The sequence below is a fragment of the Ranitomeya variabilis genome, chromosome 2 (genome assembly GCF_051348905.1).
Source record: "Ranitomeya variabilis isolate aRanVar5 chromosome 2, aRanVar5.hap1, whole genome shotgun sequence".
In the NCBI taxonomy this organism is placed as follows: domain Eukaryota; kingdom Metazoa; phylum Chordata; class Amphibia; order Anura; family Dendrobatidae; genus Ranitomeya; species Ranitomeya variabilis.
The window spans coordinates 823893535-823919174 of NC_135233.1; the positions used below are offsets into that span (position 1 = coordinate 823893535).

General features: G+C 42.4%; 1 protein-coding gene across 2 annotated transcripts in view; it reads right to left on the bottom strand.

Annotated features, from left to right (window-relative positions):
- The window catches only part of LRRC1 (leucine rich repeat containing 1), a 225013-nt gene that overhangs the window by 86955 nt on the left and 112418 nt on the right, over positions 1-25640 (bottom strand). For both annotated transcript variants that reach the window (XM_077290021.1, XM_077290023.1), the window contains exons 5-6: positions 11950-12006; positions 10632-10695 (exon numbers count right to left, since the gene is read on the bottom strand). In XM_077290021.1, coding sequence (XP_077146136.1) covers positions 10632-10695; positions 11950-12006 — 121 coding nt within the window. The remainder of the gene's footprint in view (positions 1-10631; positions 10696-11949; positions 12007-25640) is intronic.

Consider the following 25640-nt stretch of genomic DNA (forward strand, 5'->3'; position numbering starts at 1 on the left):
CCCTAACCCTACCCCTACCCGTAACCCTAACCCTACCCCTAGTTCTAACCCTAGTTCTAACCCTAACCCTAGTGGAAAACGAAAAAAAATAAAATAAAATTCTTTATTTTATTATTGTCCCTACCTATGGGGGTGATAAAGGGGGGGGTTATTTATTATTTTTTTTATTTTGATCGCTGTGATAGAACCTACCACAGCGATCAAAATGTACTTGTAAGGAATCTGCCGGCTGGCAGATTCGGCGGGCGCACTGAGCATGCGCCCGCCATTTTGGAAGATGGCGGCGCCCAGCGAGGAGACGTACGGACACCGGGAGGATCGGTAAGTATGAAGGGGTGGTGGGGGGGTGGATCGGAGCACAGGGGGGGTAATCGGAGCACAGGGGGGGTGAATCCAAACAAGGAGGGAGCGGACAGGAGGACGGGGGAGCCGGCAGGCGGACAGAGGGGACCGGAGCCCATAACGGAGGACTGGGGGGGCGATTGGTGGGTGTGGGGGGGTCACTTCAGTATTTCCAGCCATGGCCGATGATATTGCAGCATCGGCCATGGCTGGATTGTAATATTTCACCAGTTTTTTAGGTGAAATATTACAAATCGCTCTGATTGGCAGTTTCACTTTCAACAGCCAATCAGAGCGATCGTAGCCACGGGGGGGTGAAGCCACCCCCCCTGGGCTGAAGCACCACTCCCCCTGTCTCTGCAGATCGGGTGAGATTGGAGTTAACCCTTTCACCCGATCTGCAGGGACGCGATCATTCCATGACGCATACGCTGCGTCATAGGTCGGATTGGCACAGACTTTCATGACGCAGCGTATGCGTCAAAGATCGGGAAGGGGTTAAAAGAATGGGGGTCCTAGAGCCCCATGTAGTGAGCATGTGCGCCCATTACTTAAAGGGAACCTATCACCTGAATTTGGCGGGACCAGTTTTGGGTCATATGGGCGGGGTTTTCGGGTGTTTGATTCACCCTTTCCTTACCCGCTGGGTGCATGCTGGCTGCAATATTGGATTGAAGTTCATTCTCTGTCCTCCGGAGTACACGCCAGCGCAAGGTAATATTGCCTTGCGCTGGCGTGTACTATGGAGGACAGAGAATGAACTTCAATCCAATATTGCAGCCAGCATGCAGCCAGCGGGTAAGGAAAGGGTGAATCAAACACCCGAAAACCCCGCCCATATGACCCAAAACTGGTCCCGCCAAATTCAGGTGATAGGTTCCCTTTAATTCACTGTGCATAGGAGTGCTGGTCTCATGTCCACGACCGCTCCCTTTAAAAGGAATCATGTTGCCACCTAATCTGCAAGTAGCATAGTGTAGGTGCAGAGACCCTGATTCCAGAGATAGGTCACTTACTGTGATGTTTAAGGTAGTTTTCATAAAAGCCTTGTTTTAATCAGCAGATCATTAAAGGACACATTCATGAACTCTGTCTAACCCCGCCCCCACTGATTGGCAGCTTTCTGTTTACACTGTACTTGGGTAGAGAACGGCCAATGAGTGGTGTGGGCGGGGTTATACAGAGCTCAGCATTCAGAGAACTGCTAGATTTGCAGCAGCAAAAGTGATTTTATCAAAATGTCAGCAAGCAGATCAGGGACACATTGCTGGAATCATGGTCTCTGCCTCAACATTTTGATGATCTGAGATGGTGCAGCAAAAACACGGTGACAGATTCCCTTTCAGTTATCTAATATAGTTGAACTCATGTATGAATACGCAGGTAATGCAGGATCATTGATCATACATGGTAAAGCCCATAAGATACTTTACACAATTAAAAATAATATACACACGTGGTCAAAATTGTTGGTACCCCTGGTTTAATGACAGAAAAACCCACAATGGTCACAGAAATAACTTGAATCTGACAAAAGTAATAATACATAAAAGATCTATGAAAATGAACAAATGAAAGTCAGACATTGCTCGTCAACCATGCTTCCACAGAATTAAAAATAAATAAATAAATAAAACTCATGAAATAAGCCTGTACAGAAATGATGGTACCCTTAACTTAATATTTTGTTGCACAACCTTTTGAGGCAATCACTGCAATCAAACGATTCCTGTAACGGTCAATGAGACTTCTGCACCTCTCTACAGGTATACTGGCCCACTCCTCAAGAGCAAACTGCTCCGGTTGTCTCATGTTTGAAGGTTGCTTTTTCCAGACGGCATGTATCAGCTCTTTCCAAAGATGCTCTATAGGATATAGGTCAGGGCTCATAGAAGGCCACTTCAGAATAGTCCAATGTTTTCCTCTTAGCCATTCTTGGTGTTTTTAGTTGTGTGTTTTGGGTCATTATCCTGTTGCAAGACCCACAACCTGCAACTGAAACCAAGCTTTCTAACACTGGGCAGCACATTTCTCTCTAGAATCCCTTGATAGTCTTAGATTTCATTGTACCCTGCACAGATACAGATTCTAGACACCCTGTGCCAGATGCAGCAAAGCAGACAAAGAACATAACAGAGCCTCCTCCATGTTTCACAGTAGGGACAGTGTTCTTTTCTTGATATGCTTCATTTTTCCATCTGTGAACATAGAGCTGACGTCCCTTGCCAAAAAGGTCCATTTTTGTCTCACATGTCCATAGGACATTCTCCTAGAAGGTTTGTGGCTTGTCAACATGTAGTTTGGCAAATTCTAGTCTGGCTTTTTTATTATTTTTTTCAACAATGGTGTCCTCCTTGGTCGTCTCCCATGAATTGCACTTTGGCTCATACAACAACGGATGGTGAGATCTGACACTGATGTTCCTTGAGCTTGAAGTTCACCTTTAATCTGTTTAGAAGTTTTTCTGGGCTCTTTTGTTACCATTCCTATTATCCATCTCTTTAATTTGCAATCAATTTTCCTCCTGTGGCCACATCCAGGGAGGTTGTCTACAGTCCCATGGATCTTACATTTCTGAATAATATGTGCAACTGTAGTCACAGGAACATCCAGCTGCTTGGAGATGGTCTTATAACTTTTACCTTTAAAGGGAACCTGTCACCCCGTTTTTTCCGTAGGAGATAAAAATACCATTAAATAGGGCCTGAGCTGTGCATTACAATAGTGTATTTTGTGGACCCTGATTCCCCACCTATGCTGCCGAAATATGTTACCAAAGTCGCCGTTTTCGCCTGTCAATCAGGCTGGTCTGGTCAAATGGGCGTGGTGACATCGCTGTTCCTTCCCCCAGATCTTGCTTAGTTTTCCGTTGGTGGTGTAGTGGTTTGCGCATGCCCAAGGCCCGAATCCACTTCATAGGTGTGGAAAAAGAGCGCGATCTGCGCTATTCCCCTGGTGATCGGTGGGGGTGGCCATCTTCCTGTGGCCGCGCGTGCGCAGATGGAGCGTTCTGCTGCCCGGGGCTTCAGGAAAATGGCCGTGGGATGCCGCGCGTGCGCAGATGGAGATCGCGGCGGCCATTTTCCTGAAGCCGAGATGCGAACTCTGCTTCAGGAAAATGGCCGCCGCGATCTCCATCTGCGCACGCGCGGCATCCCGCGGCCATTTTCCTGAAGCCCCGGGCAGCAGAGCGCTCGATCTGCGCACGCGCGGCCACAGGAAGATGGCCGCCCCCACTGATCACCAGGGGAATAGCGCAGATCGCGCTCTTTTCCCTCCCCTGTGCAGTGGATTCTGGACTTGGCAATGCGCACACCACTACGCCACCAATGGAAAACTAAGCAAGATCTGGGGGAAGACACCACGCCCATCTGACCAGACCAGCCTGATTGACAGGCGAAAACGACTACTTTGGTAACATTTCGGCAGCATAGGTGGGGAATCGGGGTCCACAAAATACACTATTGTAATGCACAGCTCAGGCCCTATTTAACAGTATATTTATCTCATACGGAAAAAAACGGGGTGACAGGTTCCCTTTAACATGTTTGTCTATAATTTTCTTTCTAATCTCCTGAGACAACTCTTTCCTTTGCTTCCTCTGGTCCGTGTTGAGTGTGATACACACCATGTCACCAAACAGCACAGTGAGTATCTGTAGCCCTAAATACAGGCCCACTCACTGATTCCAAGATTGTAGACACCTGTGATGCTAATTACTGAACACACCTTGATTTAACATGTCCCTTTTGTCACATTATTTTCAGGGGTACCATCATTTCTGTCCAGGTCTATTTCATGAGTTTTCATTTTTTTAATTCTGTGGAAGCATGGGTGAAAAGCAATGTCTGACTTTCATTTGTTCATTTTCATAGTTTTTTTTATTTACTGTGACTTTTGTCAGATTCAAGTTATTTCTGTGACCATTGTGGGTTTTTCTGTCATTAAACGAGGGGTACCAACAATTTTGACCACGTGTGTATATGCTTTGAGAACTGGGTATGTGTAGACGGGCCTGCACGCCCACATTCCAGCAGATTACTATCTGCCATTGGTATAAGTAATGTGTACACACTTCTAACCCATTACACACCTAGAATTATTGTTACATCTGGAAATTATAGACACCAGATACTGTACATTATAGCACACAGCACACAAACAGCAGAAAGGGCTGCATGTCTCTTCAGCAGAACAGTAATTAAATCCAATCCCTACAACAGTGAAGGAGGAATAGATGACACCAGCCCAGGGTGTGCCCAGAGCAAACAGCCCAGCTGTAGGGACAACATCCTCCTCCTTTATGACTCAGGCTGCTTTAAGGAAACTAAGCAGGCGATACTCGAAAATCTACGATCTTGTCATTGCTCAATACACAAAACAGAAAACAGCCAGAAACCAGAAGTCTTACCCACTGTGCCACTCTAAGAGGCCAGAATTAATATGCACAAAATACAATGATCACCTGAAATGATGACTTTGTATTTCTGTCACATGAAACCCAAAGAGTAGTCACACTTGAGCAATACCAATATGGAGTTTGCATATTTTATACCTATATCTCTCTCAATCTCTCTATCTATATGCTATTGATGCATACTATGCATCAGATTTATTATGGTCAATTACAAAATATTAAAAACAAACTCCATCACAACAACGTGGCCTATGTCCGCCATTGGCTCCTGCAGTTAATGCTTTCCAGCTGCTTACGGCAATAAAGCGGTCAGATCCATTAGAAATGACACGGCATGTAAGGGTTTAGACCGGGCCAGCACTACTTTTGCAGCCTTCCCCACCATACAGGACAGGAATGTGGTGACTTAATTGCTCTGTGCAGTTATTGCACAAAAGAGACATGTCACAGTGATTACTTGTGAATCAACCCGTAGGTAAGGAACCTTAGCGGCAAGTGACTGCCCTCAACGTCTGTTGCAAAAAGCATTGACGTTCTGCAGAACCTTTGTTGCCCTTAATAAAGCACAACCTCTTAACACAGGTTTCTCCCAAGAGACAAAGCACAGTGTGGAGAAAACTAATTAATTTGTGGCAATGTCCTGTGCAGACAGACTGGGATGTTTGCCCTCAAGCGCCAGACTGAGCAGGCGTCCAAAGGCTACGATGGCTCTCTGATTCAGAAGGCTCGGGTCAAGAGTATGGGCAGTCTATTCTTGCTTGTTGATCTGAAAGACCTGTACGGAGTGTGCGAGTTCAGCAGATCCTTCAGGGTTAAACAGGCTGATGGTTTTCAGGTCATCAGGCAAACAAGTGAAATTGATTCTCTATTAATGGGCAGTCAGCAGAGAATTGTTATATGGGAAAGTCGAGGTTAGCTACCTAGCTGTAGCATTCTGCACTAACTGAACTATTTCCAAGAGGAGCATTGCGGCTTAAAACTCTCCTCATCTCTGCATGCTTGACATGTCACTATCCGCAAGGAGAAACGTTACCCCTTGGCTCCTGGTCAGATGCTTCTCACACAGCCAAACCAAATCTCTCACTTTGCACTGATGAGGGTCAGCACCCCGAAACAGTTTCTGCAAATTGAGATTCTGGTTTGGCTTTTATCCGAAGTCATGTGACAAGGCTATTTAAAGGGTCAACATTGACTTCTAGGATTGCCACTTCCTATAGGTGACACGAGTTTTAGTCCTCTTCCGCTCTGAAGAGGCAATTTACACTAACTGAATGCAGTATAGGGCTTTGCTCTACAGACTACAGTAATCCAGCATTTGGGGATGAATGCATGGACTATTATTCATGGGTCTTCTCATGGAAAGAGGAGTTTACTCTTCCTCCTGAGGAATATTCCAAGAATTAAAGATGTAATGGCAAATTGTGGACCAAGTGAGGGGCTGATCTCTGACCAAGAGAACCTGAGTCCTATCAAACTTCAGACAGATGCCCCTCATCCACATGTATGGTTTAGCAAAGAAGGATTGGAGGAACAAGTAACTTACAAGCAACATGTTAAAATGTGCACATTATCAGCATTTCATTTCCAACCCACAATGCTTAAAAAGAGGGCTACACATAGCAGGCTGTAGAACTGTCCTGAAAACAAAGCACAAAAAAAAGGTCTCCCATCCATGCTGAACAGACGCGGCCAAAGGTTTTGAGACTGACAAACATTGGTCTTCATAAAGTTTGCTCGGTCAGTGTTTTTAGATCTTTTACTCAGATTTTATCTATGGTTACTGAATTACTATTATAAGCATTTCATAAGTTTACACTTATATAGACAAGTTCATCCGGTTCAATGATTACATTGGTCGGCCTTATTTTACACGACTTCTGTACTTCACCATGGCATGCTGGATATCAGTCTCTGGGCCAAATCCTGACTAATGGCGACTCATTCTTGTCTAATCAGTGTTTGCAGTTTATCACAATATCTGTGGGATTGAGATCAAGGGCATTTCCTGGCCAAAACTTCAATGATTTGATCACCAAGCCACTTAGTAATCACTTTTGCCTCGTGACATGGTGCTCCATCATGTCGGAAAAAGCACTGTCAATCACTAAATTGCTCATTGGTCATTGGGAGAAGTTGCTCCATGAGGATGTTTAGATACGAATCTCCAACCTTGGCACTGTTCTTAAGGCCCCGTCTCACATAGCGAGATCGCTAGTGAGATCGCTGCTGAGTCACTAGTTTTGTGACGCAACAGCGACCTCAGTAGCGATCTCGCTATGTGTGACACGTACCAGCGATCAGGCCCCTGCTGCGAGATCGCTGGTCGTGTCGGAATGGCCTGGACCTTTTTTTGGTCGTTGAGGTCCCGCTGACATCGCTGAATCGGTGTGTGTGACACCGATCCAGCGATATCTTCACTGGTAACCAGGGTAAACATCGGGTTACTAAGCGCAGGGCCGCGCTTAGTAACCCGATGTTTACCGTGGTTACCAGCGTAAATGTAAAAAAAAACAAACAGTACATACTCACCATCTGATGTCCGTCAGGTCCCTTGCCGTCTGCTTCCTGCTCTGACTGACTGCCGGCCGGAAAGTGAGAGCAGATCACAGCAGTGACGTCACCGCTGCGCTCTGCTCTCACTGTACGGCGGCTCAGTCAGAGCAGGAAACAGACGGCAAGGGACACCGAAAGGCGAGTATGTACTGTTTGTTTTTTTTGGTAACCAGGGTAAACATTGGGTTACTAAGCGCGGCCCTGCGCATAGTAACCCGATGTTTACCCTGGTTACCCGGGTGCTGCAGGGGGACTTCGGCATCGTTGAAGACAGTTTCAACGATGCCGAAGTCGTTCCCCTGATCGTTGGTCGCTGGAGAGAGCTGTCTGTGTGACAGCTCCCCAGCGACCACACAACGACTTACCAACGATCACGGCCAGGTCGTATCGCTGGTCGTGATCGTTGGTAAATCGCTATGTGAGACGGGGCCTTTAGGCAAAGTTGTGAGCGAGCCCACTCCCTTGGATGAAAAACAATCCCCTAACAACGATGGTCTGAGGATGCTTTACTGCTGACATGACAGAGGTCTCATGGTAGTGTTCACCTTTTCTTCTGCAGATAATTAGTGATGAGTGAACCTGCTCAGATAAGGTCTTATCCAAACATGATTGGGTGCTAACCAAGTGTCTTTGGCGTGTTCGAATAATGTATTTGAGACCCCGTGGCTGCATGTCTCGCGGCTGTTAGGCAATCCCTTCATGCGTTATGGTTGTCTAGCAGCCGCGGGTCTCAAACATATTATTCGAGCACGCCGAACACATTCAGTTAGGATCCGAGCACGTTCACTCATCACAATGGATAATCATTCGTCCAGATGTCCAAAAAAATTCTGAAAGGGGTTTCCACAAATAAAAGAACTTAATCCCAGAACTCTGCAGCCCAAAGTATTTCCGTGCATAAAGTTATTTTCTCTGATGAAGCCCTCTCCAAACCGTTTATTACATCGGGAAGAATGATTGTGCAGAGAAGAAAACATGAGGGCTACCATGAGGTCTTGCTTGCATCATTCAAAAATAAGACATCTTGGGACAATTCATGTGTTGGGTTAAGTTTCATATATTTTCAATTTTGCCTAAGAACACTGCCATGAATAAAGAATGGCATCTACACATCATCCAAGACCAAGTTCTCTCAGCGATCCAGGAGCAAATTGGGGATTAACAAGCTTTTTTTCCAGAATGATTGAGCACCTTATAACAAAAAAAAAAAAAAAAAGTGGCTCGTTGATTAAAACGTTGACATTTTGTGTGCATGGACAGGAAACTTCCCAGACCTCTAACCCATCAAGAACCTGTGATCATTTCTCAACAAGCAATGGACAAAAAAACATAAATTGTGATAACTTCCCAGCACCGAGTATAAGAATGGGTTGCCATCAGATTTGGCCCTGGAGCGAACATCCATCATGTCATGGAGAATTGCAGAAATCTTGATAAATAAGGGAGAACACCAATTACTGAGTCTTTACATAAACTTGATTTATCAGTATAAGTGTAAAAATCTATGAAGTGAGTATAATTGTACTTCAGTAACCATAGAAACATCTGACAAAAAGATTTTAAAACACCGAAGCAGGAAACTTTGTGAAAAACAAAATTTGTGTCAGTCTTAAACTTTTGCCCACGACTATAAAATACAAGCATTCATGTTGATTGATGGAAGATCAATTTCCTGCTTCAATGACAGTCTTAACGTGTGCTGTCCTCGAATGACTTTCTTTAAACGGGAACCTCTCAAGTCAGAAAACGCCATTAACCTGCTGATATAGGGTTAATATGCAGGTTTACTGAATAAAGGTGGTGCCTGGCTGACATATCCAAAGCATGGCCCCCAGGAGAAAATGAACTTTTCTTCCTGGGAGCTGCCGGCTTTAGTCATACAGGCGTGCCAGCGCGGCTAGTCACCTCTCACAGCACTGAGCAGCGGCTGGAAGCAGACCCTGGTATTTTCACAGTTGACCGACTTAATTCCTTAACAACCAGAGGTATTTTTCGCTTTACGTTTTTCCATTTTTGGCTCCCCTCCTTCTCAGAGCCATAACTTTTCTTTATTTTTCAGCCAATATGGTCATGTGAGGGTTTGTTTTTTGCGGGATGACTTGTACTTTTGAATGGCACCATTGGTTTTATCATATCATGTACTGGAAAACGAGGAAAAAACCTCCAAATGCGGTGAAATTGCAAAAAAGTCCAATCCCACAGTTGTATATTGTTTTTTTACTATGTTCACTAAATGCTAAAACTGACCTGACATTAAGATTCTCCAGGTCACTATGAGTTCAGACACCAAACATGTCTAGATTCTTTTTTATTTAAGTGTTAAAAACAAAATAAAATAAAAATATATATAAAATTGCGCCATTTTCCGAGACCCGTAGCGTCGCCATTTTTGTGATCTCTGGTTGGGTGAGGGATTATTTTTTGCGTGCAGAGCTGACGTTTTTAATGATACCATTTTGGTGCAGATACGATCTTTGTATCGCCCGTTATTGCACTTTAATGCAATGTTGTAGCAACAAAAGAAAAACGTAATTCTGGTGTTTTAACTTTTTTTTCTCGTTAAACCCCTTACCAATCGGGTTAATTCTTTTTTTTATTTTTGATAGATCGGGTGTTTCTGATCGCGATGATACCAAATATGCGCATGTTTAATTTTTTTTTTTTTTTTTTTCCGACAAGCTTGCCAGAAGCGCGAGTTAAATGCTGCGGTCAGAGTTTGACAGTGGCATTTAAAGGGTTAACTGTCTCAGGTGGATCACAATTCCACCCTCAGCTGTCAAGAGGCACATGTCAGCTGTTCAAAACAAGCTGACATGTGCCAGGAAATATGTGGGCTTAGCACTGGAGCCCACATCAAAGGGAGGGAGTCCGACATCGGCGTACTATTACGACCGATGTCAGAAAGGGGTTAACAGCCAGCTCTGCAGTGCATTGGCGCAAAGTGCTAGAGCGTGCTTACTGCCGCTGGTCACACTACTGTTACAACTGTATGACTGAAAGCCGGTGGCTCGCGGGAGGTAGAGAGTTCATTTTCTCCCAGTAGCTGCACTTTCTGTAATGCAGCCAAGCACTTTCTAACACTATTAACCTGCAGATTAACCCTAAATATGCATGTTTGTTACTAGTGTTATATGACCTGACGGGTTCCCTTTAAGTGCTACCCCACTCTCCTTTATATTGGGAAGCTCAGTATATGATAGACTCTGACTTTCATGGCACGTGGAGAACATAGGCTTAATAGACCAAGGTTGCCAATTACAGTTCCCTGATGAGAAAACAACATCTTATAACCATACATTCTACATATGAAATCTCTTACCAAGTTATAAATTTCATTGTTCCCCAAATCAAGCTCTTCCAGTCTATGAAGCTGTGAAACAGACCTGAAAATAACAAAAAGAGGTCAGTACTGGACCGAAGACGAGTGAAATAGTGAATCATCTCGATCCTAGAAGACCTACTACCTTGTGATTCCGGCTCTACATAACTCGTCAGCTATAAATCAACACTTGCTATACAAAACGGATTTCCTGCATGTATACAGAAGGATTACCTCTGGGTGTAGGGCCGCTTTAGCTTCAATTACAGAGGTGTTACATATAATTGTTCTATATTTAAGTTTGTCATACTAAACTCATTCATGTATTATGCATCACTGACGAGGTGGACTGTGTAGTAATAAACGATCACGGTCAGACTGCCAGTGTTGTACGCACATATGACCTCTTTTTCATGTAGATTCCATACTCCAAACGATCAAAAGAGTAAACATAAGCATTTCTAAGTAAAAACGTATTTTTGCACATATTTTGAGAAACTTTTAACCATATCAAGTTTTCAAAGATACCAAACGGTTAAAAGAATTGAGCCGTCCTACCTACAGGTGATTTCCGCTATAAAGGTGCTGGTTACTTTATAATAGAAGTGAATGGGAAAACCCGAAAGGTTGTATTTTTGAGCTTTTTGCCGAGTTCTTGCTTAAAAAAAAAAAAAAAAAAAATGTTATGGCTTCTTCATTGTTAAATTTAGCAGAAAAAAAAAGCCACAAAAAAAGATGGAAAGATGTCCAAACAAGCCTGATTGAGGTCAAAAACATTGAAAACAAATTCAGTGTCATCCACTTGAGAAAGACTTGGTGTCAAATACCCAAACACTACAAGACGTCTCACAGTAGGACTCAGCCAGTACTATGATTAGCCGCACAACACCCAGTGGGACACAGACCTTTATTCTCAGACTACTTTTAATCTTCTAGACTTCATTATGAGGAACTGTGCCCTCCTATATGCTCATTATTTAAGCCATCCAAGGTAAATGACTAAGTCCACCTTCTCCATGGCGCAGCATGAACACGGCGCTTAATGAGCTCCCCGGTAGGGTTGATATAACTGTAATGAACAGGAGAGCTCTCCGGTCACTAATCATTACGGTGCAACAACTCCACTATTTATTTAATGCAGTCTCTTCACCATTAATATTCCAAATCTTAGCAGTTATAATTAGCATGGAACTAGAATGTCTTTATTGGTATATGTGCTATGGAAATAAGTCTTTTATAAAAACGTGTGTCTTTTTTAATGGTGTTAAGTACCAGAAAACATTTAACCTCCCACAGCAATTACTAGTCATTAACTTACTCTGGTAAATAGGTCAACAAATTCTCTCTGAGCTCTAAGGACATGAGGTTCGATAGCCTGAAAAACAAGGAACAAGGTCAATAACAGCCGCAAATGAGACAAATTAGTACAAATTAGGAGAACATTAAACCTTCAATGATAGAGGTTAACGCAAAAAAAGCTGGCTCACGGTATTCAGTATTTTTAGCATAGTCATGAGACCGCCTTAAAAAACATAGGAGTTAGTTTCCTGGTGAAGCTTTCTATCAGTCATCAACTGACGATCACTAAAGGGGCAGGGCTTAATGGTGAGGGAGGAGCTCAGTGTGACTAGTCCACGCAGGGAAGGATCTAATAAGAGAAGTAAAGGAGCTGGCCCCTTTCAGAACACTACTGCCTATAAGAAAAGATACCGTATTCTATCCTCACAGGGTCCAGTGCCGGCCCTTTGTTGATGCTTCGCTTTTTCTTTTTTGTCTGGAGAGCCGACGTCACCGTCAAAGCGCTGCAGCCAATCACTGAGCTCAGAAGCTTTACCCATGTAGATGACAAGCTCCTGAGCTCACTGACTGGCTGCACGCTAATTTTATTTATATAGCACCAACATATTTTGCAGTATTTTGCCTACATTAATTAAGTACTGTCAATCTAAATTGTATGCGTATGTCTTTAGAGAGTAAGAGTGGGAAAAAAAAGGAGCACTTGGTGGAAACCCACGCAAACACAGGGTAGAATATACCAACTCCTTGCAGATATTATCCTTGGTATATAAACCTAGGACCCATGCGCTGCAAAGCAACAGTACTAATCATTGAGCCACAGTGGATGAGATGTACCGCTGCAGACAAACAAAGACGGAGGCAACAGTGGAGACTTGGCACTGGACACTGCAAGGGCAAATAAACTGAGTTAATACACCAGCTGAAAGCCAAGGGTTTTCTGAAAGTACATGTCACCTGCCAGGATAATGTATTTTATTTTATTTTTTTATATACCAGGGTATCCGCTGTCTTTATCCAATTGGATGTGGTCCTTAAGAAGACTCCCATAAAGAAGAATTGCGGGCCACGACCAGTTAGCCAAGACGACAAAATTTACATACAGGGAAGAGGAAGCCTTATTTCAGGAATACAGAGCACAAATTAAATATGTTCAGGAGAATGGCGGCACTTACATCAAATAAAAAAAAAAAAAAATTACATTTCTTGCAATTGACAGCTCGTTTTAAAGAGAGGAGTTACTGCTGGTTCATTTTAGATTAAGCTCCTACAGTTAAGATTTCTTCAATTATTCCGAGAGCGAACAAGACCCCAGTTTATAGATCAGACTCTGTTGCTCAGCATGCCATATGAGACATTCACAAACTTTCACAGCACGAGATGTAGTCTGTACGGACACCGCACATTGCAATGTTCTGGAACCATCCACCTTCCCGTCTACTACTACTACTACTACCACCTGTCCAAGAAAATGAAGCACAAACAATGGTCACTACTTAGGCTAGGTTCACATTGCGTTAGTGCAGTCCGTTCAACGCATGCGTTAAACAGACTGTGTTAACGCAAGTGCAAAAAAAGATTGCGTTTTGCGATCGCGCTAGCGCAGATGCTCTATCTGCGCTAGCAGTGACAGAAACACTGCAGCCCGCATCCAAGGGTCCCTCACAGAATAACGGCACATCGCTAGAACATGCCAATTATGGCATGCGTTGGTGATGCGCCCAATAATAGAGATTAATGGCAGCGTTAACAAACTGCATTACACCGCATTATGCTGCGGTGTAACGTAGTCTGTCTAACGTACTGCCATAACGCAATGTGAACCCAGCCAGAGACTCAATCATTTAGTAACTAATGATGAGCGAGTGTACTCGTTGCTCGGGTGGTCTCTGAGTATTTATGACTGCTCAGAGATTAAGTTTTCATCGTGGCAGCTGAATGATTTACAGCTACTAGCCAGGCTGAGTACATGTGGGGATTCCCTAGCAACCAGGCAACCCCCACATGTACTCAGCCTGGCTAGTAGCTGTAAATCATTCAGCTGCCACGATGAAAACTAAATCTTCGAACAGACAAATACTTGGAGGTCACCCGAGCATGCTCAGGAAAACCGGAGCAACGCGTACACTCACTCATCACTATTAGTAACAGTTATGGTACATGCTTTTGGTGACTCTGTGGTATTTATCTACTATGTTGAGGGGTTATGTTGGCAATATTTTGCTATTGTATCAAAAAACACTCTTTTGCATCCTCCCCTGCCCATTAGCTGTGGTATGATCAGACCATGTCCCTGTATGGTCAGACAAGGCCATTACACAGTAGGGCTCATTTATAAGATTATCTCCGCACAGGGACACTTTTTTTTTTTTTTTTTTTTACACATCCAATTGTAGAACTTATTATTCCAAGATCTATTGATTAAAATGTGGATTAAAACTACCGTACTCTGTTCCTGGGAAAACCCCTTTAAGATCACTGTCCAATTCCACCACAATCCGGAGATTCGGCTGAACAAGTTTTTTCATCACAACTGGTCACAAAACTCAGGCGTATTACAAGTTTTCACTTCTATGTAGCAACTGTGATTCAGAAGCTCTTCTGTTTGACTGAATAAAACAATACTAGCCCTCACTCCCCACATCTCACGCATGAATGAGCCATGGCTGCTCATGACCCAGTGACAAAGGCACCAAATATACCACTTTAGATAAGTACTAATCACTGCAGACAACACCCCACATAACGTGCACTATTAGACATTCTGACCCAGTCGTCTAGTCCTCACCATCTAGCCCTGTCCTAATTGTTGTAATCCACAAGATAATGACCACAGTGGGGAAAAAAAACACGATAATCTTGTAGTTCTTATACCTTTTAAACGTTAACAAAAAGAAAATAAATTAATGTTATAAAGGAAGCTTACGATACATCTTAGGTCTTTTCCTCAGGTATAGTATAACAAAGATTCTGAAGAAAAATATATGCACACAAAAAAACCAGAGGAATGGTATGTGTATTTAAATAAACCATCTGAGCTAAAGGAATAAGTCCTTAATTGGATTAGATTAGTGGTGTGAACGTTTTATAGTCTCAATATCCAAGTAAGATCAAAGGCCTGGTGCCCTCAATGACTCTGGAGAAGATTCCTCAGATTCTGTAGCAAGTCATAAATCATCCTGACAGATGTAGTCCTGTGTGGAGGGAATCAAAGTTTGTAATAAGTTTGTATTCACAAACCCTGTGATGTTTTTGTGATTTAAAATGGCCTTTTAATATGTCAACTTTCATATTTTTCTTATTTAATCTGTAATCGTGAGGCGATGAGACCTCATTAGTGATGAGCGAATATACTCATTACTCAAAATTTCCCGAGCATGCTCGGGGGTCCTCCGAGTATTTTTTAGTGCTCAGAGATTTAGTTTTCATCGCCTCAACTGAATGATTTACATCTATTAGCCAGGCTAAGTACATGTGGGGGTTGCCTGGTTGCTAGGGAATCCCCACATGTAATCAAGCAGGCTAGTAGATGTAAATCATCCAGCTGTGTGAAAAAAATAAATCTCCGAGCACTAAAAAATACTCGGAGGACACCCGAGCGTGCTCGGGAAATCTGGAGTAACGAGTATATTCGCTCATCACTAGACCTCATCCTTGCTCTTGGTTTCTGTCCTGCTTCTGACACAGAGTCCATCAATACGACATACAGTGCACAGAATTAAGTACACCACATTGAAAGAACAACATGTGAATGTCCCGGGAATCTTCTAGTCCTGCTATGTGTTGGCAATCTATATCCAGTCTTTAGTTTCTACATGAGTGAAAGTTTTGCAGCTCTTCACATTGCATGGATAAGCTCCTCTTGATATATCCGAGGGCACTGAAGTTTGGATCATGATGTTTCTTAAATTTGGATTCTGCCTGTAGCACATCAAGGGAGAGGGTCTTTGAATATGGCCTTTAGCCAGTCATCCTTGTGTAGGATATTTTGAATTTTTTTTAGCAGTTTTACTCAGTACCTCAAGCCATGGGTGATAGGTTACAACAAGAGGTAGACAATTATTTTCCTCTTTTTCTCCGTATTGAAGTCTAGACTTTTATGGATCCTCATGCCTATAATGATCTGATCATCAATGGAGGTGGGGTGGTAGGCTTGATTTAACAATGTCTTTTTAAGATGGGTTTAGTGTTCATTCCTGTCCGTCGGGCTGGAACAGATACGATATCTAAGGGCCTGGTTGTAGAGTATAGACTTATTAATGCGTTTAGGGTGGAAGCTGTCCCACCTACGGTATGTGGGACAGTTAAGTGGTTTCCAATACACAGATGTCTGGATTGAACCATTTATAATTTTTATGGTAGTATCCAGAAAGTTGATTTCCGTTTTTGAGTGGTCCAATGTTAAGTTTACGGTGGGATGAAATATATTGAATTTGTCATGGAATTTTAGAAGTTCTTATTCAGACTCAGTACAGATTATTAAGATGTTATCAATATAACGGAAATAGGCCAAGGGTTTGATGGTGCAGGATGCTAAAAGTCATTTTCCAGTTTAGCCATCAAAAGTTTGGCATACTGGGGTGCTATTTTGCTGCTCATAGCAGTTTCAGTACATTGTAGAGAAAGCTTCTTGCCTAAAGTGAAAAAGTTATGCGTGAGGATAAATTTGGTGAATCTTAATACAGACTCAGAAGGGATCCCATTAGCTTCAAGAAACATTTGGCAGGTGGATAGTCCATCTTCTTATGGGATGTTTGGAGCAGATTCTGTAGTAAGTCATAAATCCTCCTGACAAATTTTCAGAGACATTAAAGGGAACCTGTCACCACGTTTTTGGAAGATGGGATAAAAATAGCGTTAAATAGGGGCAGAGGTGGGCGTTACATTAGTGTGTTTGTTATGCGTTTATTACCCACCTAAGTTGCCGAAATACCTTTGCAAAGTCTCCGTTTTCGCCTGTCAATCAGGCTGGTCTGGTCAAAAGGGCGTGTTGTCTTCCCCCAGATTTTGCGTAGTTTTCCGTTGGTGGCGTAGTGGTGTGCGCATGCCCAAGGTCCCGAATCCTCTGCCAGGGGATTTAAAAGAGCGCGCTGTTCGTTATTTCATTGGTGATCGGTGGGCGCGGCCATCTTCCTTTGGCCGCGCGTGCGCAGAAGCGGCGCTCTGCTGGCCGCGGCTTCAGGAAAATGGCCGCGGGATGCCGCGCGTGCGCAGATGGATATCGCGGCGGCCATTTTCCTGAAGCCGCGGCCAGCAGAGCGCCGCTTCTGCGCACGCGCGGCCAAAGGAAGATGGCCGCGCCCACCGATCACCAATGAAATAACGAACAGCGCGCTCTTTTAAATCCCCTGGCAGAGGATTCGGGACCTTGGGCATGCGCACACCACTACGCCACCAACGGAAAACTACGCAAAATCTGGGGGAAGACAACACGCCCTTTTGACCAGACCAGCCTGATTGACAGGCGAAAACGGAGACTTTGCAAAGGTATTTCGGCAACTTAGGTAGGTGGGTAATAAACGCATAACAAACACACTAATGTAACGCCCACCTCTGCCCCTATTTAACGCTATTTTTATCCCATCTTCCAAAAACGTGGTGACAGGTTCCCTTTAAGGGCACCAGACCTCTGATCTCACTTGGATATTGGGACTATAAAACTTTCACACCATTAATCTAATCCAATTAAAGATTCATTCTCTGAGCTCAGTTACTTTATTTAAATACCCATTTATTACCGTATATCATGCCTTTTTTGCACTTTTGGGCATCTATTTGTGTTTCTTCAGAAACTTTGCTATACCATTCCTGAGGAATAGACCCAAGATGTCTCGAAAGCTTGCTTTGGAACATTATTTTATTTTTGTTAGCTATTAAAAGGTATCAACTACAAGATGGTCTTGTTTTTCCCACTGAGAACATTCTTTTTTCAATTGGCTAACAGCATCAAACCCTTTTTTCTTTTAAGGACAACAGTAAAATACTGAAGACGGTCACAGCACTTCCACTATTCACCATTGCAATGTTTCTGCTCACTGGGGAGCTATTCCACACTAACGTTTTTCATTTAGTCACCAACAGGTGGAATTACTTAACTATGTTAAAGGTTGTGTCCAGATTTGGTGACAATTTTTGCATGTATTTGGGGATGAAAATAATTTTTAGCAATTGGTGTTCAATTACATATTTTGCACCATTTGGCTTTTACAGGGTCTTCATTTAACTCCATAGTCAACTATAATGTAGTCTGTGTGAATGAAGCCTTATTCTCCGCTCCTCTCGCATGATTTATGACCACATTTGTGAGAATACAGACTCCTGGTCATAATGGACCGATTGATGGATTCTTCGTTAAAGGGGTTGTCCACAACTAGGAAAACCCTTTCCATACCCCATGCTTGGCCCCGATTAAAAAGAAAAAAGAAGCTTATACTAACTTTACGTGCAGGTGCAGTTCCAGCGGTGTCTGTACTCGTGGTCCTGGAGCTCTCGTGCGGTGGTTGTGACACGTGACCCCATCGCCCAATCAGCACTGGTGTCACTGTCCATGCCTTTTATCGAATTTTTACATGAAGAGGAAGTCTGGGCTGCGTCTGATCTCAGACTTCCTCTTCATGTTAAATTTGTCAGAAGTCGGGGACAGGACCGTCAGCGTAGACTGGGCGCCGGGCTCACATGTCACAACAACACATGAGCTCTGGGGAGAGCGAGGGCCAATACTGCGGGAACGGCGCTTGCACAGGATTGGAGTATAAGCTTTTTTTTATTTTATTGGGGCAAAGTGTAGGGTATGTCAAGGAGTTGTCCAAGTAGTGGATAATCTTTAATCTATTATGTAGCCAGCAGTGGAGTGCAACACAAACCGTAAAAGGGCAAACAAAGCAAAATGTTTAATGAATCCCAATTGCAAAAAAATATGTTTCAGCCAAAAATGGACACATTTAAGAATTAAAAATATATAAAAAAGTGTAAGGCAGACAACTCTTTTAAATGACTTTGTTCTGACTTTCAAAAAGATCCACTCTCAGATGCCGAGCAAATAAATGACGGCAAATAATATACAGCTTGTTATTTCAGAACGCTGAGAAGGAGAAGATGAAGATGAAGTATACCATCAGATGCTTTTTCAATTTCAGCAAACAGCTTGGTCTGTTGTCAGTCCAGTAGGACTCTGTCCTTAATGGGCCACTTTCCGAATTATCTGTCTTTGCTGGCAGTCAAATATTGTGTGTGAAACATATGGTAGAAGGAGAAAATGTAAGCAATCTGAATGCTAATGATGTTTTAGCTTCTATCACGTTGCCTGCATTCAATGATCAGTTCTGTGTTGGTTTGAGCCTCTAGCCCATAACAAAACTAAGGAAACTCAGCATTTTAGATTTTTCATCATTTTTCTGCATAGTCAAGCAGCAGTCTACCATTAAAGAATTTGTCATGGCAGATAAATTCAGCTGCGCTCTGTTCACCGTGGTAGGGAAAGCAATCAAAGCAGAAAAATGCTGCAAAATCCACATGTCAAAACATATACTGACATTGATAGATTAACATCTACACTGAAAGTGCCACACCAAAAATGAAAAGCTGTGGAAATATGGAAAACACAGACATGTTAATGATATGCAAATTATATAATTAACACATCTACCGATCGTGTGATTTCAATAATTGCACTACTTTTCTTTCTTGGTGTTGCAATTTTATTGTTGAGGAGTGTATATCAGGGCAGGAAAGTTAGAGAGCAAAAGCCATCAGGAAACTGAGGCCATCACAACTATGTATTACACACACACATACTCATGGTGAGAGCCTTACTTGAAAGAAATTATTTAGATCACCATGTTCTACCTATGACTGTAGTAAGTGAAGCTTCAACATAAGCTAGACTAGTTTAAAGATGAATGCTCTGCTGTGTCTTGTCCAAAATCATTACGAAACCAAAGTGGCATAGGCGTCATTTTCGGTTAGCATTTTTTAATGGCTCTACTTTTTTTAGACCCTGTTTACACTGCACTTCTACAGTGCGTTCAGTAGTTCCACCTGCACATCCCTACAGAGGGGAGTCACACAAACCCAATGGGCCCACAGGATGGAATGGCATTAACAGTGAAAGTGAACTCAGTGGGTGTTTTGTTTTCCCTGAAAGGGTTAAGGTACCTTCACACGAAACGTCATCGCTAGCGATCCATGACGTTGCAGCGTCCTCGCTAGCGATATCGTTTCGTTTGACACGCAGCAGCGATCAGGATCCTGCTGTGATGTCGCTGGTCGCTGAATAAAGTCCAGAACTTTATTTGGTCGTCCGATCGCTGTGTATCGTTGTGTTTGAAAGCAAAAGCAACGATACCAGCGATGTTTTACACTGGTAACCAGGGTAAACATCGGGTTACCAAGCGCAGGGCCGCGCTTAGTAACCCGATGTTTACCCTGGTTACCAGCGTAAAAGTAAAAAAAACAAACAGTACATGCTCACCTGCGCGTCCCCCAGCGTCTGCTTCCTGACACTGACTGAGCGCCGGCCCTAAAGTGAAAGTGAAAGCACAGCGGTGACGTCACCGCTGTGCTGTTAGGGCCGGAGCTCAGTCAGTGTCAGGAAGCGGACGCTGGGGGACGCGCAGGTGAGCATGTACTGTTTGTTTTTTTTACTTTTACGCTGGTAACCAGGGTAAACATCGGGTTACTAAGCGCGGCCCTGCGCTTAGCAACCCGATGTTTACCCTGGTTACCCGGGAGCCTCGGCATCGTTGGTCGCTGGAGAGCGGTCTGTGTGACAGCTCTCCAGCGATCAAACAGCGACGCTGCAGCGATCGGCATCGTTTTCGCTATCGCTGCAGCGTCGCTTCGTGTGAAGGTACCTTTAATCATATCAGAAGGGGAAAAGGAACCCAACTTCTTCAAACACTCTGCTTGCTCTCAATAAAGGGTAACCATCGTTTGCTTCCAGAATATGAAATCCTGCCCTGGACATGTGGTACATTGCAGTTATAAGGTGCCGCTCGTGTAACAAGCCGCGCACCTGTGTGATCTGCACATGACCAGGAGCGGTTTTCAGCCTCTGTAAGTAAACAGTTACCTTTTTACATACAATCAATGAGCTTCATTTTCTAAGCCTGAAATAACCTTTTTAATAGGTAGATTGACTATAATCCCATTTATACAAAGTGATTATTGTTTAGCTTTCGATGGCCGTAGGTTTTGTTACAATAACTGCTTTGTATAGAGGAGCAAAACAAGGTTAAGGGGTAAAACTAAAAATACTGTGAATTTATCATTCACATATCTCCAGGAAGGTGGTTAAGATCACAAAATGTAGACACAAACTCTACCAGTCAGATCATTGCTACTTCTTAAAAGGGGTATTCTAAAGTTATTAAATTGCTTTAGTTCGTTAGATAGCGTTAAAATAAGCAAGTTTTAAAATGACTTGCTTATACTATCTGCTGTCATTCCCCTTAAATGAGAGCTTTTATCTTTCATAATGTACAGCTGGTATCCAAGGAGCTCAACAACTAGTGCCTGCCCAGACCCTGGCTGAGAGTAGGTGGCAGAAAGAGTGTGCTGTAGTTGCACCCAATATCCCAGCCCTCTGTCTAGCCCTTTGATTTCTATACAGCAGTTGCTGCTAACCATCACCACCCCCCAACACTCCTCAATTCCTGACAAGCTGCAGTCATAAATCTTACAAAATCAACAGACACACAGTTGTCAGAGTATGTCCTCCAATCATAGCAATCACTTTCCTGAGCTGTATATTTGTTTAAATGCTCCACCGGTTATCTCTATATGTTATTACAACAATAACTGTGCACTCTAGAACAGACCGCTGATAGCGGAAGTATTACAGTAGAACTTGTGCTGAGCTTTATAGAGATACTAACACTGCAGCTCTGCTGCTCATCACAACTGTCACTCAAGGAGAAGAGCCTTCCCTGCCAGAAACCAAGGAGAAAAAAAAAAATCAAAAGCGTGGCGATAGGAGCACTGCCAAGGACGGGAACATCCAGAGGCATAAGTAACATACGGTATTTTAGACAGCACATAATAGGATGCATAAGCACTGTTATAATATTAGGAATGTTGCAACAAACCACAGCCTTTCCAGAGACCTTGTTTGAACACAGGACAGACCCCACATATTTTCAATTAATTTTAATTGCACAAACTCCCAAGAATGATCCTAATATCAAAAATAAATTAATAGAAAATCCTACAGGACCTTTACATTGGCCACATTAACCCCCGAAGTGTTAAACGAGAATTGAAAATACTAAATTCTTGTCTTGTGTCCTCTAGTATCCGCTATATAATTATATATGTTTGTTTTGGGGGCTTTTTAGAATTAGGTTTTTTGTTTTTTTATGTTTTTCACATGTATGTCCATAAGTATTTTACAAATGTGGAGCTAAGGTTCTTGTTATAATCATATTAATCTTTGATACACAAATGTTTGATACACTGATACACCGATCGTGTTACTTCAACATGGACTGACCTCTAAGAAAAGGTCAGGGTAGTCGTTTTAGATTGTATATGCCTGATGAAGGTACCAACTTTGAATCGTGTTGCATGAATAAAAGACTTACGTTACTTAGTGATGATGAGTGGACGTGTTATCGGAGGGTGCTCAGGTGTTATCTGAGTATTTTGGGCATGTTCGGATAATATGTTCAAGTACCGCAGCTGCATGATATGTGGCTGTTAGACAGTGGCAACACATGCGCGGATAGCCCGATGGTTAGACTAACAGCTGCAAACTATGCAGCCTCAGGGACTCGAACACATTCTCCGAGCACGCCCAAGATACTCAGATAACACATTCTCCGAGCACGTTCGCTCATCACTATTGCTTATACCTCTGGATATTCCCATCCTTGGCAGTGCTCCTGTCAACGATTTTGGGCTTTTATTCCTTGGTATATTGTTTCCTGTTGACAACCTTAGGAATCTTAAACAGTTCAGAGGGACACTGATAATGTGGGCGCCCCCGGGAACCATCTTGTTCCGAGCACCAGCACTTCACATCATGGGTAAGTGTACTTGATACGAGTCACTCCGGCACAGATATGCATACTCATTTGCTGCCATTTTTCCACATACTAGTGTACTTCATAACAGTAATACCTCTTAGCACAAGCACTTTATGTGAACTGTATGATATGGTTCTGCTCAAACTCTAATTCTTGCACAGTGAGAGTTACGGTTTACATGAGTTTTTGATATTACATACCAATCTATTTTGTGGAATTGGTTTTCTTAACCAAACCTCCCATTCCCGGGGCACTTATTGTGGATCCCACCTTTATCAACTTCTATATTTGTGTTTTGCTTTATTACAATATGTATAATTGTATTAATAAAATTATGTTCATTTTATAAAGTCAACACTCCAATCTCTTTTGTTCAGTACTTGGGAATCTGTGGAGGCAGCTGCAGCCTTGGGGAGTTTAATCCATACATGTAAAATAGTGGTGTGCCTTGCACAACTGCTCAGGGCAAGTATTCTGCAATCATCTATCCCTTTACATGGCTGCGGTTACAGCATCTCCGAGAGCTATTCTGTCATTTCTTTCTGCAAAAAAACACATAGCAAGATAAGGATATTCTAAGAAGATTGCATAGCTATCAGTTGCTCAAAAGTCACTCTCTCGAATACGCTAAAAAAATGCTCAAAGGCAATTCGTCACTTTAATTTTATTACAGCATGTTATAGAGCAGGAGGAACTGAGCAGATTGATAGTAGCTCTTTATGTTTGGGAATCCAATGGGAGGACATAGCCAGCAACTGACAACCTTTTCAGTATGAGTTAGCATACCAAGACAACTTAATCACTAATTAGTACTGACCACCGGACTGCCAAGTCTAATGAACACAGGGGATTAAATGTGATAGATATATATAGATAGATATATATATAGATAGATATATATATATATATATATATATATATATATATATATATATATATATATATATATATATATATATATATATATAGATATATATATAGATATATATATATATATATATAGATATATATATATATATATATATATATATATATATAGAGATATATATATATATATAGAGATATATATATATATATATATAGAGATATAGAGATATATATAGAGATATATATAGAGATATATATAGAGATATATATAGAGATATATAGAGATATATATATAGAGATATATATAGAGATATATATATAGAGATATATATATAGAGATATATATAGAGATATATATAGAGATATATATAGAGATATATATAGAGATATATATATATATATATACACACACACACACACATATATCTATCTATCTATCTCTATCTATATCTATCTATATAATTGTCTAAGGTCCACTTCCGTCTGTTTGTCTGTAATCCTGCAGAAATCCTGCGTCGCTGATTGGTCGCGCCCGGCCGGCGGCGACCAATCAGCGATATTGGGGCGGGATTTACACACCGCTTTACTTTTTACTATTGATGCTGCCTATGCAGCATCAATAGTAAAAAGATATCATGTTAAAAATAATAATAAAAAAAAAAAATCGTGATATTTTCACCTTACGGCGTCCCGACAGCTTTTCCAGCTCCTTGCGATGCTCCGGTCCCAGTAATGCTTTGCGGTAATGACACCAGATGACGTAGCGGTCTCGCGAGACCGCGACATCATCACAGGTTATTGCCGCAAAGCATCACTGGGAACGGACCTGGCGGGAACATCGCTAAAGGCCTGGGCTGGATCCGGGGGCCGCCGGAAGGTGAGTATATACCGTAACTATTTTTTCTTAACAGGGATATGGTGCCCACACTGCTATATACTACATGGCTGTGCTATATACTACGTGGCTGGGCTATGTACGACGTGGGCTGTGCTATATGCTACGTGGGCTGTGCTATATGCTACGTGGGCTGTGCTATATGCTACGTGGGCTGTGCTATATTATGCCACATGGCTGTGCTATATGCTACGTGGGCTGTGTTTTATTCTACGTGGTTGTGCTATATTTCTCTGCTGTATCTGTGCATCATGAATCGTGATATGTGTTAAAGGGGGGCCCACTGAGACTCTTTCGCCCAGGGCCCTCAAAAACCTGGAGCCAGCCCTGGCTTCACTGATTCACAATCAGCGAGAGAACCAGTCCGGCCTCGAATTGGCACGGTATTTGAACCACACTTCGCTGATTGGTCGCGCCCGGCCGTTCAAATCCTGTGTATTCATTGCATTATTCTTAAATCTTCATAAATAAACTACATACATATTCTATAATACCCGATGCGTTAGAATAGGGTCACCATCTAATTTTTAATAGTTTGCTACAAAGCTACAGTATGTGCTTAGCTCCTCCTGCCTTACAACATGCTGTCTTCAGACAGGAATGCATGTACAATGTGAGAGGTTCCATCTTAGTGATCTCTAGGTGGCCCAACTGCGGGGCCCCAAGCAATCAGACATGACCAGTACTGTAGAAAGTTAATAACTGGAATCACTCTGAAAATGAGTACCCAACAATTTATAGTGACTTGCAAAAGTATTCGTTTTGTTTTTTGTTATATTACAAGCTGTATTTAAATGTTTTTTGTAATCTGATCTGTGTGATGCATCAGCACTAGTCTAACTTGCTGAAGTGAAGTGAGAAAAATATAGGCATTAATTAAATTTATGGTATTAAATAACAAAAAATGTGCATCTGCATATGTAGTCA